Source organism: Mesocricetus auratus, unplaced genomic scaffold (genome assembly GCF_017639785.1).
Source record: "Mesocricetus auratus isolate SY011 unplaced genomic scaffold, BCM_Maur_2.0 Super-Scaffold_100015, whole genome shotgun sequence".
NCBI lineage: Eukaryota > Metazoa > Chordata > Mammalia > Rodentia > Cricetidae > Mesocricetus > Mesocricetus auratus.
This window is the reverse complement of record NW_024429198.1, coordinates 26,445,924-26,460,437: the sequence shown is the minus strand read 5'-3', so window position 1 is coordinate 26,460,437 and position 14,514 is coordinate 26,445,924. Positions and strand designations below refer to the sequence as shown.

The 14,514-nt window shown below is 39.8% G+C and overlaps 1 protein-coding gene across 2 annotated transcripts; it reads right to left on the bottom strand.

Moving 5' to 3' along the window:
- Positions 1–1,830: 1,830 nt before the first annotated feature.
- LOC101838180 (zinc finger protein 58-like) lies at positions 1,831–13,200 on the bottom strand. 2 transcript variants are annotated; one of them, XM_013123654.3, is made up of 4 exons: positions 13,102–13,200; positions 9,900–10,026; positions 8,850–8,945; positions 1,831–7,184 (listed from the first exon to the last, which is right to left on the bottom strand). In XM_013123654.3, exons 2-4 carry the CDS (start codon positions 10,021–10,023, stop codon positions 6,019–6,021), a joined length of 1,386 nt encoding a protein of 461 aa, XP_012979108.1. In that variant the 5' UTR covers positions 10,024–10,026; positions 13,102–13,200; the 3' UTR covers positions 1,831–6,018. The 2 variants fall into 2 exon arrangements, with proteins under 2 accessions (XP_012979108.1, XP_021091284.1); XM_021235625.2 differs by lacking the exon at positions 13,102–13,200 and adding an exon at positions 10,398–10,492.
- Positions 13,201–14,514: the final 1,314 nt, after the last annotated feature.

The following is a 14,514-nucleotide window of genomic DNA, read 5'->3' as shown; positions in this document are numbered from 1 at the left end:
TTTGGAAAGAATTAGAAAGTGTGAGCTTATCAGGATGTGTCATTTGAGGGTGGGCTTTGAAGATCTTCCAAGATCCTGTGTTATTTCTAGTTAGCTTCCTCTGTCTCTTACTGGTGGATCCATGTGTAAGGTCTCTACTATTACACTAGTACCATGCCTGCCTACTGCCATCTTCTCTACCAGAGGACTAGGCCCCATATGGACCCATAAGCAACACATTAAAGTCTTCTGATTTGACACACAACAATTAAAACGTTACCAAGATACTCACTCGTCTTGTATTATTGTGTCTTGTAAATGATACACAATAAAGGATGAGAGTAATGAGGGCACATGATGCTCTCCTTTAGTAAGACATGTAAATTAAGATTAGGAAATTCTTTGTGAAAATTTCAATAAATACTCCTTTGTAAGACTGTTCAAGGTTCAGTCCATCAGAAGAGGCTAAGCCTTCGTATTGCCACATAGCCCTTAAAATTTCATCTCGGAGTCCCATCTTCAACTGACCCACATTACATGGTGTATCCTGACAGGTCATATTGCATATGCTGTCATGACAGAGGAAACAATGAATGGTTCTATAAAGCACTGTTTCTACTGTCATGCTCTACTCCCATAAAGGGAGCCACACATATCTAGAGAGGGACTTGCCTCATTAATTTACCATAGAAGTTTCCTAACAGATATTACCAGAAAGTTGTGTCTCCTATTTGATTCTAGATCTCATCATTTGAAGAGTCACACACTCTGGGCATCTGCATTCGAAAGCCATGTACAGCACGGTGACCCATCAAAGGTCCCGATAGTGAGTCTCAGAAATACTTCTCGGCTTAGTCACTACACCTTGCTTTGGAACTTAGCAATTATGTGATGGGCAGGAGTCTGTAAAATTCTCCAGACAACCTGAATCCCTCAGTGGTACAGAAATGACTAAAGTCCATCTTGAATTGACTTCAGTTGTTTGCTTAAACTCTTCAGCCTTTTACTCACCTTCCACATTGGCATGGATTCTGCTGTTCGAAACCATGTCTTAAGGCTTGTGTGACCAGCGATTTTCCATATCAGCCCATTTTACTGTTCATGGATATCCTGTTTGCAATCTTTTTTTTTTTTTTTTTTGGTTTTGCGAGACAGGGTCTCTCTGTATTGTTTTGGAGGTTGTCCTTGAATTTGTTCTGTAGACTAGGCTGGCCTGGAACTCACAGAGATCTGCCTGCCTCTGCCTCCCGAGTGCTGGGATTAAAGGAGTGCGCCACCAACGCTCGGCCCTGTTTGCAATCTTAATTTCTCTATGCAGTTTATAAATTATTCGATGTTACCTATAAACACATTGTTCAGTGTCCTCACTTTTCTTTCTGACTTTCCATAACATTAGCTATAATACAACTAGAAAAAAAATACAATGGAACATAACAAAAGCAATGATAGGAGAAAGGGTAGTCAGATAGCAGATGACCTCCAACTCTACTGAGAAGAGTTGAGAAGGACTGAATGAGATTAACAAAAGACAAATGTACAGACCAATGCAATGTAAAATAAGACCCAAGGATAAATGCTAATACACTGTAAAGATATGTCACTCAAAATGGTATAATAAAATGCTGATCAGCCAGCGGCCAGGCAGGAGGTATAGGTGGGGTTACCAAACTAAAGATGATGGGAAGGAAAAGGACAGAGTCTGAGGGATCATCAGCCAGACACAGAAGTAGCAGGAGATGAACGGGCCATGCTAATAAAGGAACCACCACATGGTAGAGTGTAAATAAGGAATACGGATTAAGTTAAAATGTAAGAGCTAGTTAGTAATAAGACTGAGCTATTGGCCAAGCATTTATAATTAATATAAGCATCTGAGTGTTTATTTGAGAGCAGACTGCAAGACACAGAAACTCCACCTACATATGGTATCCAAGCATTTGGCAAGTATTTCCATATAAACCTGAGAAATCTTAAGAAAAGGATTCTAAGCATACAAAAGGACAGTTAAGGAAGGCTTCTTGGTAACTGTCTTTCCTCGGATAGGCACTGTTTGATGGCAGCAGTAGAGACATGGTTCCTGTCTGATGCAGCTTCCTGGTTGGAGCTGGCGGCACAGATGACTTCTGGCAGGTCCTCCTACCAAACACTTAAATGGAGTTTATGAAGAGCAAGTGACATGTTACTCAGTGATGACATGGACCCAGAAACTCTCCAGAGTTGGGGCAATACAAGTGGCTTCCACCGGTAACTCTACCATGAAGCTAAGCTCAAGGAGCCAGCCACACCACTCAGCAGACTCATGTTGTCAGAGAGATATGCAGTAAAGACAGATTCAGATGGAAAAGCCCTCTAAATGTTTTACAGTGTGTTTAAAAATACTCATAGGCTTGGGAGAGAAAAGAGAAGGTATAGACAGTCACAAAAATGAAATATATAGTTTTACAATAATAGAATCCTAAAAAGGAAGTAATATGACAAAGTCACATAAAGATAGAAAATACACAAATAGCCTGGATATTGTATGTTATTGTGTTGTCTTTGAATTGTTTGACTGATGAGGAAGCAGTAATAGTTGCTAAGAAATATTTGATTATAAATATTGTTGGATTAATCCAACCTATATATTTTTAAAGTATCTTGGCTTCAAAATTTAAGTCAAAAGATGTTACTTTGGGGAAGAGGTTCTGCTTTATTTCCACAGAAAATGAGAGGCTGTGGATCTATTCTGGTATAAAGAAAATCAGGTCTGATCAATGAAGACCCCCTGAAATACTGACTGCAGACATAAAGAAATAAAACTATAAGACATATGATGTATATTTTACCTGCTCAAACATATAACAACAACAAAAAATAATCTTTGGTTCACTTGTAAACAATGCAGTTTATATTGATGCAAATATGTATGTTACCTTTAAAAGTTTATGAATTTTCAGAACAAGGGGACCAAACACCAATGACAATGGATGGTCCAGGTGATCCAGCATTTCAGAATGCCTCTGTTATAGTCGCCTCAGGATTCTACATCCAGAATAGCTTCAAGTCTGCTGACTGAAATGATACAGCCTCATAGAATACTCTAGTCAGGCTTGACCATAATCCTAAATTTTCTCAGAGTCCCCCAAAGATTACTAGTCCCCCCAATCAACAGGAAGTAGTCTAAAGAGCTACCCTCACCCCCCCAAATGGATTATAGACATTTGTCTTAGTTTAGGGGGTTGGTTACAAATTGTTATTGGTCATAGTTTGAAAAAAAACAGACTAAACAAAAGTTAAATTCAAAGATCTCTTTCTAGAAGAAGAAAGGGGAATATAATGTAGAAATGATAGGATAAAAGGGTAGATTATTTAATCTACTTTAATTGAAAAGACAAATATTAATTTTACATATTTTACATTGGTATGTATTTTGGCTCACTGATTTAAATTTCGTTAAACTGTATATATCTACTCTTGTTTAAATTACTGTGTTCATGCAGCTCATTTAAAATGTAATTATAATTAAGAAATACACATTAATAGTCATCTCTAATGGTTAAACTTATAGTCATATTAGGTATGCTTTCAAGGTCATACATCAATATATTTAGATTGATGATCTTCAAACACTTCAAAGACCTACAGAATATGGTATTTAGTATGTTTAATAACCTAAGGTTTTTCATGACAGCAGGCATGTCTGTTCCTGGCAGCACCAATCTACTTCAGAGAAGATGACGGGCATCGAAGAAACTCCATGTGGAGTTTGTTTTCTTTATGGCAAAAGCTAGCCACATGGGCAAAGAAATTGCCCTTGCCTCAAGTGATGACAGAATGCTGTTCAAACTGGATACAAAAAAGGTAACTGCCAAAATTTGCTACGATGATATAGGACAGTCCTTCAAAATTCAAAATTCCCTGCTTCTCAAAATTGTCAGAAATGTTAGGCCTGTAGGCCAAAGATGGATGCCCCAACATTGCAGAGGATTTGGGTGACTGTCAAGGTCTGATATCCTTGTCATTAGGTAACACTTCACCCTTCTGGGGTCTTTCATAGAATTGAAGACTAGTTATAGTTTTCTTTAATTATGATAAAAGATAAATTAGGTTGAAAACTTTGGACTCACAAGATAGGTTACATAATAGATTATTTTCTCTAATTTTGCCAAATATAAATAGACTGGATATTGTAACTGTAATTGTTACTTAATAACTACTTTTGTTGTATATAATCTTACTATGTTAAAGTGAAAAACTTCCTTTTTACTTGTACAAAAGGGGAAAATGCTTTGGAATAATCCTCTAGTACACTGTAAAGAATTGTCACTTAAATTGGTATAACAAAATGCTGACTGGACAGTAGCCAGGCAGGAAGTATAGGCAGGGCAACCAAACTAAGGATGACCGGATGGAGAAGGGCGGAGTCTGAGGGGTCACCAGCCAGATGCATAGTGAGCAGGAGATGAGCATGCTGTGCTAATAATGGTACCACCACATAGTAGAATGTAAATAAGGAATATGGGTTAACCTAAAATGTAAGAACTAGTTAGTAATATGGGCTGAGCATTTATAATTAGCACAAGCCTCTGAGTGATTATTTGAGAGAGGAGGCAGGACAGGAAAACTCTGCTTAGAATTATATCCATTGCTATGTAAGTTATAAAAAAGACATTGCTACATTATAGATATTAGTGTGGTTCATTTGCTAATCTGAGATGTGTATACTAAAAATGGGTATGGCCATTTATGCAGAAGGTTTGTCTACAATATGAACTCACTCATAGGCCCTAAGTATTTAAGGCTTTGTTACTATTTAATTTGTATGATTTTCTATACAAAATATATTTTTTGATGCTAAGGAATGAAGAATAGAATAAACTGCTTATCAAGTATGTTAAGTTCATTCATGGCTAAATTTCTCATGTTGAGTTTGCAGCAACTGTTCAACATGTAGCTACTGTCTTTGCTTTTACAAAGTTCATCTACAACATGAAATATTTGGTGTTAAATAAGAGAAACATAAAATTCTTTGTCATATTCTTTGTATCGTAGGACTTTTATGGAGTGTGAAAGCTCTGGTGTCCAGTAGAGACAGACACACCTAAAGGCTTTGTGACACTGTATCTAGTAGAGTCTGATGGCAACAGAGGTATGAAGAAGAGGAAAATGCCTCCCTGTGTCCTTTGCCCTCTTACATTGATTTGCTGAAGTCATGAATGGCATGACCAAAAACAACTTTGGGAAGGAAGTATTTTATTTCAACATAAGGGTCAGTGTTCCTCTTCCAGGGATGCTAGGACAAGAAGGGAAGAAGAAACCATGGTTCCTAACATGTTCCTCTGTCTCCTGCTCACTCACAATTCTTATGTGACCAGAACACCTCCCAAAGGTGGTACTGCCTGTCCTGGTTGGACTCCCCTGTATCACTTACCAATCAAGAACATGGTCCCCAGATATGCCCATAAGGCACTCTGACCAGGAAAGCACCCACTCAGATAATGCTGGGCTAGGTGAAGTTGACAGCTGAAGCTAAGGAGGACATTTGCATCTGCAGGGTTTCTCACCGATATCAATGTGTTGGTGTTGCTGAAGACTGGAGCCTTAGGAACAGTGATTGTATGTGTTGCGTGTCTCTGCCATATGAAGTATCTGCAGATACTTATAGTGTGAAGTGCAGGTAGAGAACTGATTGCTTTTGTGAGATCTCTTATCAGAATAATCCTTTTTTGCCTGAGTAGGGTTCCTCTCCGATGAGAATTACCGAGGTTGTACCATGACCGAATGATAACTGAAACCTTCACCACACCCTCACATTATAGCTTTGATGTTCAGGGTGAATATTGTTGTGTTACTTAAGATAGAAAGGAACACTGAAAGCCTGCCACTCCATTCAGAATTGAACTTTTGCTCTCCAGAACGAACTTCATTGTTGGTAGATAGTGCAGCACTCACCATCATGTCAAGTGCATGGCTTCTCTACTCGATGGATTCTTTTGCCTTGGATGAGGTATGGATACTTAGCAAGATTTTATCACATTGCGCACACCTGTCAAGTTTCTATTAAGAATGAATCCCTTTATGTCTTCTAAGGGATGAAGATCGGAAAAAGCTTTTGCCACACTTTTCACATTTATAGGGTTTCTCTCCAGTATGAACAATCTGGTGCTGATTGAGGCTATCAAGCCTAGAAAAGATTTTTCCACACTGTTCACATATGTGGGGTTTCTCTCCAGTATGAACTCTCTGGTGCTCAGTAAGGGCTGAGTAACTTGTAAAGGTATAGTGACATTCCCCACACTTGTATGTATGGATTTTGTGGTGCTTTTTAAGGTCTAAAGTAGAATAAAACATTTTGCCACATACTTCACATTTGTAAGATTTCTCCCCAGAATGACGCAATTTGTGCCAAGGGAGGTATGAAAGAGTAGAAAATGTTTTCCCGCACTCTTCACATTTGTATGGTTTCTCTCCAGAATGAAGTCTTTGGTGATCCTGAAGTTGTGGAAATGAGTAAAACCTTTTGCCACACTCTTCACACTTGTAGGAATTCTCTTCAGAATGAATTCTTTGATGACGCTTAAGGAAGGCAGAGGAGTAAAATGCCTTGTCACAGTCTTTACACTTATAGGGCTTCTCTCCACCGTGAATTCTTTGATGCCGCTTAAGCAAAGAAGGATAGTGAAAGGCTTTGCCGCACTGAGCACACTTGTAGGGTTTCTCTGTAGAATGAATTATTTGGTGTTTCTTAAGTAATAAAGGGCAGTAAAATAATTTCCCACACTCTTCACACTTGTAGGGTCTCTCTGCAGAATGAATTCTCTGGTGTACCTTAAGCAGCGAAGGGTAGGAAAATACTTTGGCACATTCTTTACACTTGTAGGGTTTTTCTCCAGTATGATTTTTCCGGTGTCTATAACGTGTTGAGTGAGAACTAAAGGCCTTACCACATTCTTCACACTTGTAGGGTTTTTCTCCAGTATGAATTCTCTGGTGTACAGAAAGTTTTGAATGAGTATTAAAGGCCTTACCACATTCTTCACAATTATAGGGTTTTTCTCCAGTATGAATTTTCTGATGTACAGAAAGTCTTGAGCGAAGACGAAAGGCCTTACCACATTCTTCACATTTGTAGGGGTTCTCCCCTGTATGAACTGTCTGGTGTTGACTAAGCAGTGAATTACAATCCAAGGCCTTGCTGTAATCTTTGCATTTATTGACTGCTTTTCCTGTTGGCCGGAAGTTAAGACATGAACAAAAGCTTTGCACATTCTTTATATTCATATGTTTATCTTTAAAATGGAGACATTTACTCATACTTACACTATTATTGGTAAATCAGAAATAACACTATATTTCTACACGTATGTTAACTGAGAATAAATAACTCAGAAAATATAGTATGTGGAAACAATCTAAACTTCTACTCAAATAAAAGCCTGATTGAATTGAATACAGAAATAATGGCATGCCGGGCAGTGGTAGTGTACACCTTTAATCTCAGCACTGGAGAGGCAGAGACAGGTGGATATGTCAATGATTCGAAGCCAGCCTGGTCTACATAGTGAGTTCCAGGACAGCCAGGGCTACACAGAGAAACCCTGCCTTGAAAAAACCAGAAAGAAGAAGAGGGAGAAGAAAAGGAAGAAGAAGAAAGAATGGCACATTAATTAAAGTTAAGGAGCTAAGTAATAATTATCTATGATGAAGGAATCCCTCAAGGGTATTACACAAAGAGAAATAAATACCTTAATCAAACACAGGCATTGCATGTAGACATTCATGGCATTATCAGCTGGGAAAGGGGGAAACTAATGGTGACTGTGTGATAGCGGAGCCATATAGAAATACCATTTTAACCCCAAGTATGAAGTTTAGGATTTTTAGACACGAATGAAAGTATGCATAACAAGTATGTCTACAAAACCTGAAATAACCCACCTCACAAATTTCAGACAGCATTTTATGTTCTATTTGGATGACAAATATGCCAATGATATAAAAATTATGAAAAAATTAGGTTCACCTATAAACAACAACTTCTGCCAAAGACAATATGTTATCAATGGAAAGGTGTTAAAAATTAGCTGATTTGCTACAAATTTTTAATTTACAAGATGAAATAACCACTGAGCAATGAAAAGAGACAACATTCAATTTATGAAAACATGAGACTTACATTTACGAATGAAGTGGAAATACACAGTTCTCCCGGTCACATAACTAGAGCTCATATACTGTTATCTTACATGGTCCTGAAGTGTTTATAATTGGATAATCCATCCACGAAATTATACAGGTTACATATAAACAACCGATTATAGGCTATCCACTATCAAGTAATAGCACACAATCACACTGCCAAGTTAGGAAAAAAGAAACTTGAATTCTCAATATTTTGAAGACTTATTGATAAACTATTAAAATTCTTCTAGTTTTGGACAGTTTTAATCTATGACTATATATCCACAAAGGTTATGCATTCTAAATCCTTAATGAGTGTTTGATAAAAATGAGAATACCTTCTCATCGTTCATGAAGAACTCTGATGAGGTGATTTTGATCAGCATGAGTATAAGTGATATTAGGTCTTTAGAAATGTGTGCAAATTTTCAGAAGTTTAGAAAACAATGCAAATTTATGATGTATAAACTCCAAAGAATGACCTCTATAAATCATTGTAAATAAAAGCACAGCTCACTATTGGGTAATTACAAAGTTTAAGAGATTTAAACTATCATACACATCTGAGGGATGTTCTTTGACAATAAAAACAAGAAGAAACCTAAAAATTATCCCCATAATATCACCACTCAAGGCAGATGGGAAAGACTGCCTTTCTGTTGAATAATAGAACCTCAAGTCTGTTCCTCATCCCCCTCATTCTTACATACCTGTATGCACAGTAGCTGCCTCTTGTTTCTTCACACCGGTAGACCTTTGTCTTTGCTCCAGAAATGTCACCAGATGTGGCTTAGAGAGAACAAGACCTGTTTGTATGAAAGGAAACAAGATTAAGTGTTCTTCTACTGGGAATTGCCATATTCCCTTCCAGGACACTGTTTATAAGAAAAGAGATGATGTAAGAAATGACTGTAGACAATCAGATCCTTAAATGTTTTCTGACAGGACCACTACAGTACATAAAGGAATTTACAACATCCAGATTCTGAGTTTCATTTAAGGGGAAAAATGTTGAAACTGAATTGTGAAACATTTTCATTAATACATAAGGTACATGCCCATTGCAACTGAGTTTCTAACATTTCCACTAGTGTGAAGGATGTATTCCTCCAACACAGACAGGTTAAACACACAAAAAAAGCAATGTTTTTTAGCTGATGGGGGAAGGCTTCTGTACATGTTTCTCTTATTGGTTGATGAATAAAGTACTGTTGGCCAATAGAGACTAAGATAGGCGGGACTAGGAGACAAGGGAGAATTCTGGGAAATATAGTAAAGAGAAGTCATCATATGATCCAGGCAGGAAGTGACATAGCAGGCAGAATCAGAATATAAGCAGGGACAAGCAGGAAATCACTCTCTTTTCTTTGTGGAGATGCTGAGGAGACACAATGTAGACCCCAATAGAGTAAGAGGCCCAGACCTTTACTCTGGTAAGATATGGCCACATGGAAATACATGGGTTATTAGAAAATGGGTGGATAATTAATACTGAGCAAGTCAATATGAAGCCCAAGTCACCCGTTAACAGCTTATAACAAATATAGTATCTTGTGTGTTTATTTTTGGGCTCCGAGGTGGCTGCGGAACTGGGCAGGAATCTCGTAACACTTAGCCAAATATATTCCCTAATTTTTCTTTATAACCAAGATTATAAGATGTTTTGGTGGAAAGCACAAGCTCCCATGAGATAATGTATAGAGTGAGGAAGTCACATACTGACAGTGAAATAAGAAATTAACAGTGGACGTGATCCTCACCCAGGAAATCAAGGTGGCTGTAATTCTCCAACATCACATCCCTGTACAGATTCCACTGAGCAGGCTCCAGGTATTCCCACTCTTCTGGAGAGAACTCAATGGCTACATCCTGGAAGGACAGCATTTCCTGAAACAAAGATCAATGAATGAGACCCCATTTTTAATTCAAGCCATTAATAACAGGCATTTTAGGGCTAGTTCTCTGTCAATGTGACATAAGCGAAGGTCTTTTGAGAAGAAGGAACTTCAATTGACAATATGCATTCCATAAGAATGTCCTGTATGCAACCCTATAGGAGGCTGCTCTTAGTCATCCATTAATATACACTGAGTTCATTGTGGATGGTGCAACCCCTGGGCAGGTGGTCTTAGATGCTAAACGAAAGCAGGATGAGCCAGCCATGGAAGGCAAGCCAGTAAGCAGTGTTCTTTCATGGCCTATGTCCAGTTCCTGCCTACAAGTTGCTGCCTTGACTGCCCTCAGTGATGGACTGTTACCTGAAGTTATAAGTTGAAATAAATCCATTCTTCTCTGAGTTGCTTTGGTCACGGATTTTATCACTGTCAAAAAAAAAAAAAGCCCTCTAACACGGGTACCTTGTACTTCTTTTCACAACTCTATATTTTGCCTAGGCTAAAAAGAGCAGTAGGCATGAGTGACATGCTTCGAACTTAGGCGAGTCATATTCCTCAAACACTTCAGATACGGTCACATGATCTCACACCATACCCATCAAGGAAAGAGAAGGCAGAAGATCCTATAAGTCCACGTGGAAACTTAAGACAGAAGAAAGATAAGATGAATGTTTTCATAGAAAAACATTCATTCAGTGCCACATGCTTGCTTTATAACACACACACACACACACACACACACACACACACACACACACACACATTTCTCACAGGAGAACATCATGGCCAGAGAGAAGAAACTTCTCCACCATTAATATGTACAATCATGAATATGAAACACAATGAAAATGTAGTTTCTGAGCTGGGTGGTGGTGGCGCACGCCTTTAATCCCAGCACTTGGGAGGCAGAGGCAGGCGGATCTCTGTGAGTTCGAGGCCGGGCTGGTCTACAGAGTGAGTTCCAGGACAGGCTCCAAAGCCACAGAGAAACCCTGTCTCGAAAAACCAAAAAAAAAAAAAAAAAAAAAAAGAATATGTAGTTTCTGATGTAGCAGCTCTGGGCTGAGGTCTGGATTTCTTAACTTGCACAGAGTTCATACTGATGCTAATGCACTGATCTGTCCTGGCCTTTGACAGTAAGTGTGGAACACAGTAATCACTAATATTTGCTTTAAGTGAACACATTTTTGCAATATGATGACTCATTGTAATTGGAGCCTTAAAAAGAACGTGATAGATCATATGCAATGTATTTGTTGAAAAAAAAAAAGGGAATGAGCAATTAGAACTTTAGCTTCAACTTAAATGTCACATGCTTTGCCCTGTATGACAGGTCTAGATGTATCTGAACTTTAAATAATCAGAATATTGTTACTAAATTTTAACACAATAGTAAGCGGTGTATGTCCCACAAACAGTTGGGACTCACATTCTCATCCACTGACTTATTTTTATGTAGCTACCACAAAGGAAAGAACAATGGAGTGCAGAATTTAAACATTTGGCTAGTCAATCTGACACATACTTTTCAACTCAAAATATGTCACTGTTTTTGAAAATAATTTTGGATGGACAGACTCAATGACAGAAACTTCCATAACCACAAAAGACAGAGTAATGAAAACCTGTTTCTCAAGTTTATTCTGTTTGGTTTCTATTTAATTATGTTCAAATAACCTCTGTAATTTCTCTCAATGGTCTCTTATACACAGGACCAAGAACTCAATGCCATTATCCAACATACATTCCCTTCAGAGTTTTCCAAGAATGACCTGTCTAACATTGCAAGATTAGTGCATGAGTCTGTAAAGACCAGTAACTACTTCCCTCATATCATCACTTACACAACATTAAGCATACAATAAAAATATCCTGTACTAGGCAGGATTGGACACTATTGGGGACTAAACTCTTCTCCATGGAAGAGTAATAAACAGAACTTTGCTTTGCTGGTTGGATGACACAAAGCCCCATGTGAGTGACAGCCAAGGAGGCAGCTGTCATCCCGCACATGCAGAGCAGGGTTCTGTTTTGGAAAATGGCAGAGAAGCATCAGACATACACATTAACCTCTGGTCTAAGGGAGGAGAAGGCATCCAAGGGGCAGAGAAGCAGAGAAGAATGTAAACACCCATGGGCTGCGTCTGTCACAGAGAAGTCCAGAGAGAGAATGAGGTCTGTTTACTTCACATTACACGAACACCTAAAGGTCTGAGAGTTCTTCCTCATCCTGCTGTCCTGACACAAAAGCCTGGCACCCTGAGCAAGGAGAGCTTTTTCACCTGCCCCGGGACCCCCTGCTGAGGGACTGGTTCAACAAGTCAAAGCCAGCTCAAGACATGTTCACACAGCACACCCTGCATTTCTTGAATGCAATCAACCATAATTTAGGGATGGCAGACCCTTCAAAGGCTTAAGCACCCCAGCGCTCAAAGCAAAACTGGACATCCGCTTCCCCAGTCCCTGCTCGGCTCTGCAGTGGGTCCTTCTCTCTCTGTTGTATGTCTGTCCCCTCACCCCTTAGTCAAAGCTTTTCTTTACCAGTTGATTCTGGCAAACTTGTCTGCAGTGTTCCGGAATCTCCTAGCTGCAAACTGTTATGTCTCAGATTTCCCCCCCTTTTAATTCGGCAACTGGACGAAAACAAAACAAAACAAAAATAGTAGACAATCACTGCTATAGGGCACAGGAGAGATAGAAAACCCGCCCAGGCAACATTCATCTGAGACTGGTCAGTTAGAAAGAGAATGTATTCCCAGCCAAGCTCCCAGCTGACCCATCAAGCCCTGGAAATCCAGAACCTTGCACCATACCCAACCCCTGCGCTACCATCCTGCTGTCCTGTCCCAGAAGTCCAAGGCTGCCCGTCCTAAGGAAACCATCTCTCAGGGCACAGTCCCATCGCCCTCTCCCAGCCCTGACCTGCAACCTCCCGCGTCCCAGCCAGTTCAGCACAGCATCTCCAAGGCAGCTTCTCCGCCCTCCCACCCAGCCCAGGTCCGCCCCCCTCCAAGACGGACCTCGCACCCCGCACAGAGCCTCGGGCTGCGCTGCACCCGGGACCAACCTCCAGTCAGAGACACAGTAGGAGACACAGCAGGTGAGGACTCGCGCCCAACTTTGGGGAAAGAGCACACTTGCAAACAGAATGAACAAAAACTGTTTCCGGAGCGGGTCCTTGCAGCATCACAATGACCGGACCACATTTCCCACAAGTCTGCGCGAAGGAATTCCGGAAACCCAGACGTAGCGATTTCGTCAATTCCTTGTCTTGTCCTGATGAAACTGCTTTATGGGAGGGAGAGGCAGGTTTTGCAATAGAGCCCTAAGCAGTGAGGCTGGTATTCACCTTCAGATCTACAACACGAGATGAGTGGATGTGAATGGAGCCATGGACAGAAATATTAGGCTTGCTGGTCATTTCTGGTTCATATGTTCTGAATTCAATCTTCCTACATCCTAAAAATATATCACGTTGATTCAGTTTTACTTTTAAATAAGGAAGCAAGAGGCTAATGTTGAAATGAGAATTTCTCCTTCCTCCCTCCCTCCCTCCCTTCCTTCCCCTTCTTCCTCCAACTCCTTCTTCTGTTTTAGCTTTGTTTTGTTTTGTTTTTAAAGGAGACAGGGTTTCTCTGTGTAATCCTCGCTGTCCTGGAATTTGCTCTGTAGATCAGGGTGGCCTCCAACTCAGAGAGATCGCCTACCTCTGCCTTCTAAGTGCTGGTGTTAAAGTCATGCACCACCACCACGAATTTCTTTTAAAGATCATTTTTGAAACCAGCCTTGGTTTGCGAGAATGTGCACCTAGCTGTTTATTGGTTACTGACAGAAGGACACCGGGTCCAAGGCTGAATTGGTTTATAAAGGCCTTGTACCTAAATGAAAAGTAGAAAAACAGGTAAGGAGCGATCTTGTGGTAAAGCCCTTGAATATACTGGAGGCTTTGGGTTCAGCACTACACAAATAAATAATACCTGTTCTCCTATACTGATATCCTGTGTGAGCCACGTATGGGTGAGACTCAATAGCTAAAACCGTATTCCTGTGCACATTGGAACCCTTATAGTATAAGAATTGGGCCAAGGACACACAGATGGTTTTAATAATTGAACAAAATTAAAAGTCCATTTCTCTGAAGTTTATTTGCATAAAATACCCAGAATCCATTTCAGGATCTTTCCATATGTATATCCTTGTCCACAATTACATCCATTAGTCCAGGGGAGAAATTTAGGTTTTGTAAAAGTGGTACCAGAACTTCACCAAACCTACTTTTCCCCCAAACTCTACTGACTATTCACCATCAGGTGTGCAATGAGCTCATGGCCACCTCTCCTGCTCCTCTCCAAGTGGAGATACTCGGCTCCTGAGAGCACACTGGTTTGTATAATTCCTTCTGGCCCATCATCACTTACTAAATTCCCTATGCAGGACTTTGATCTGTCTTCAATTTCCTCTCTTTTCTGATCCTCAAGTT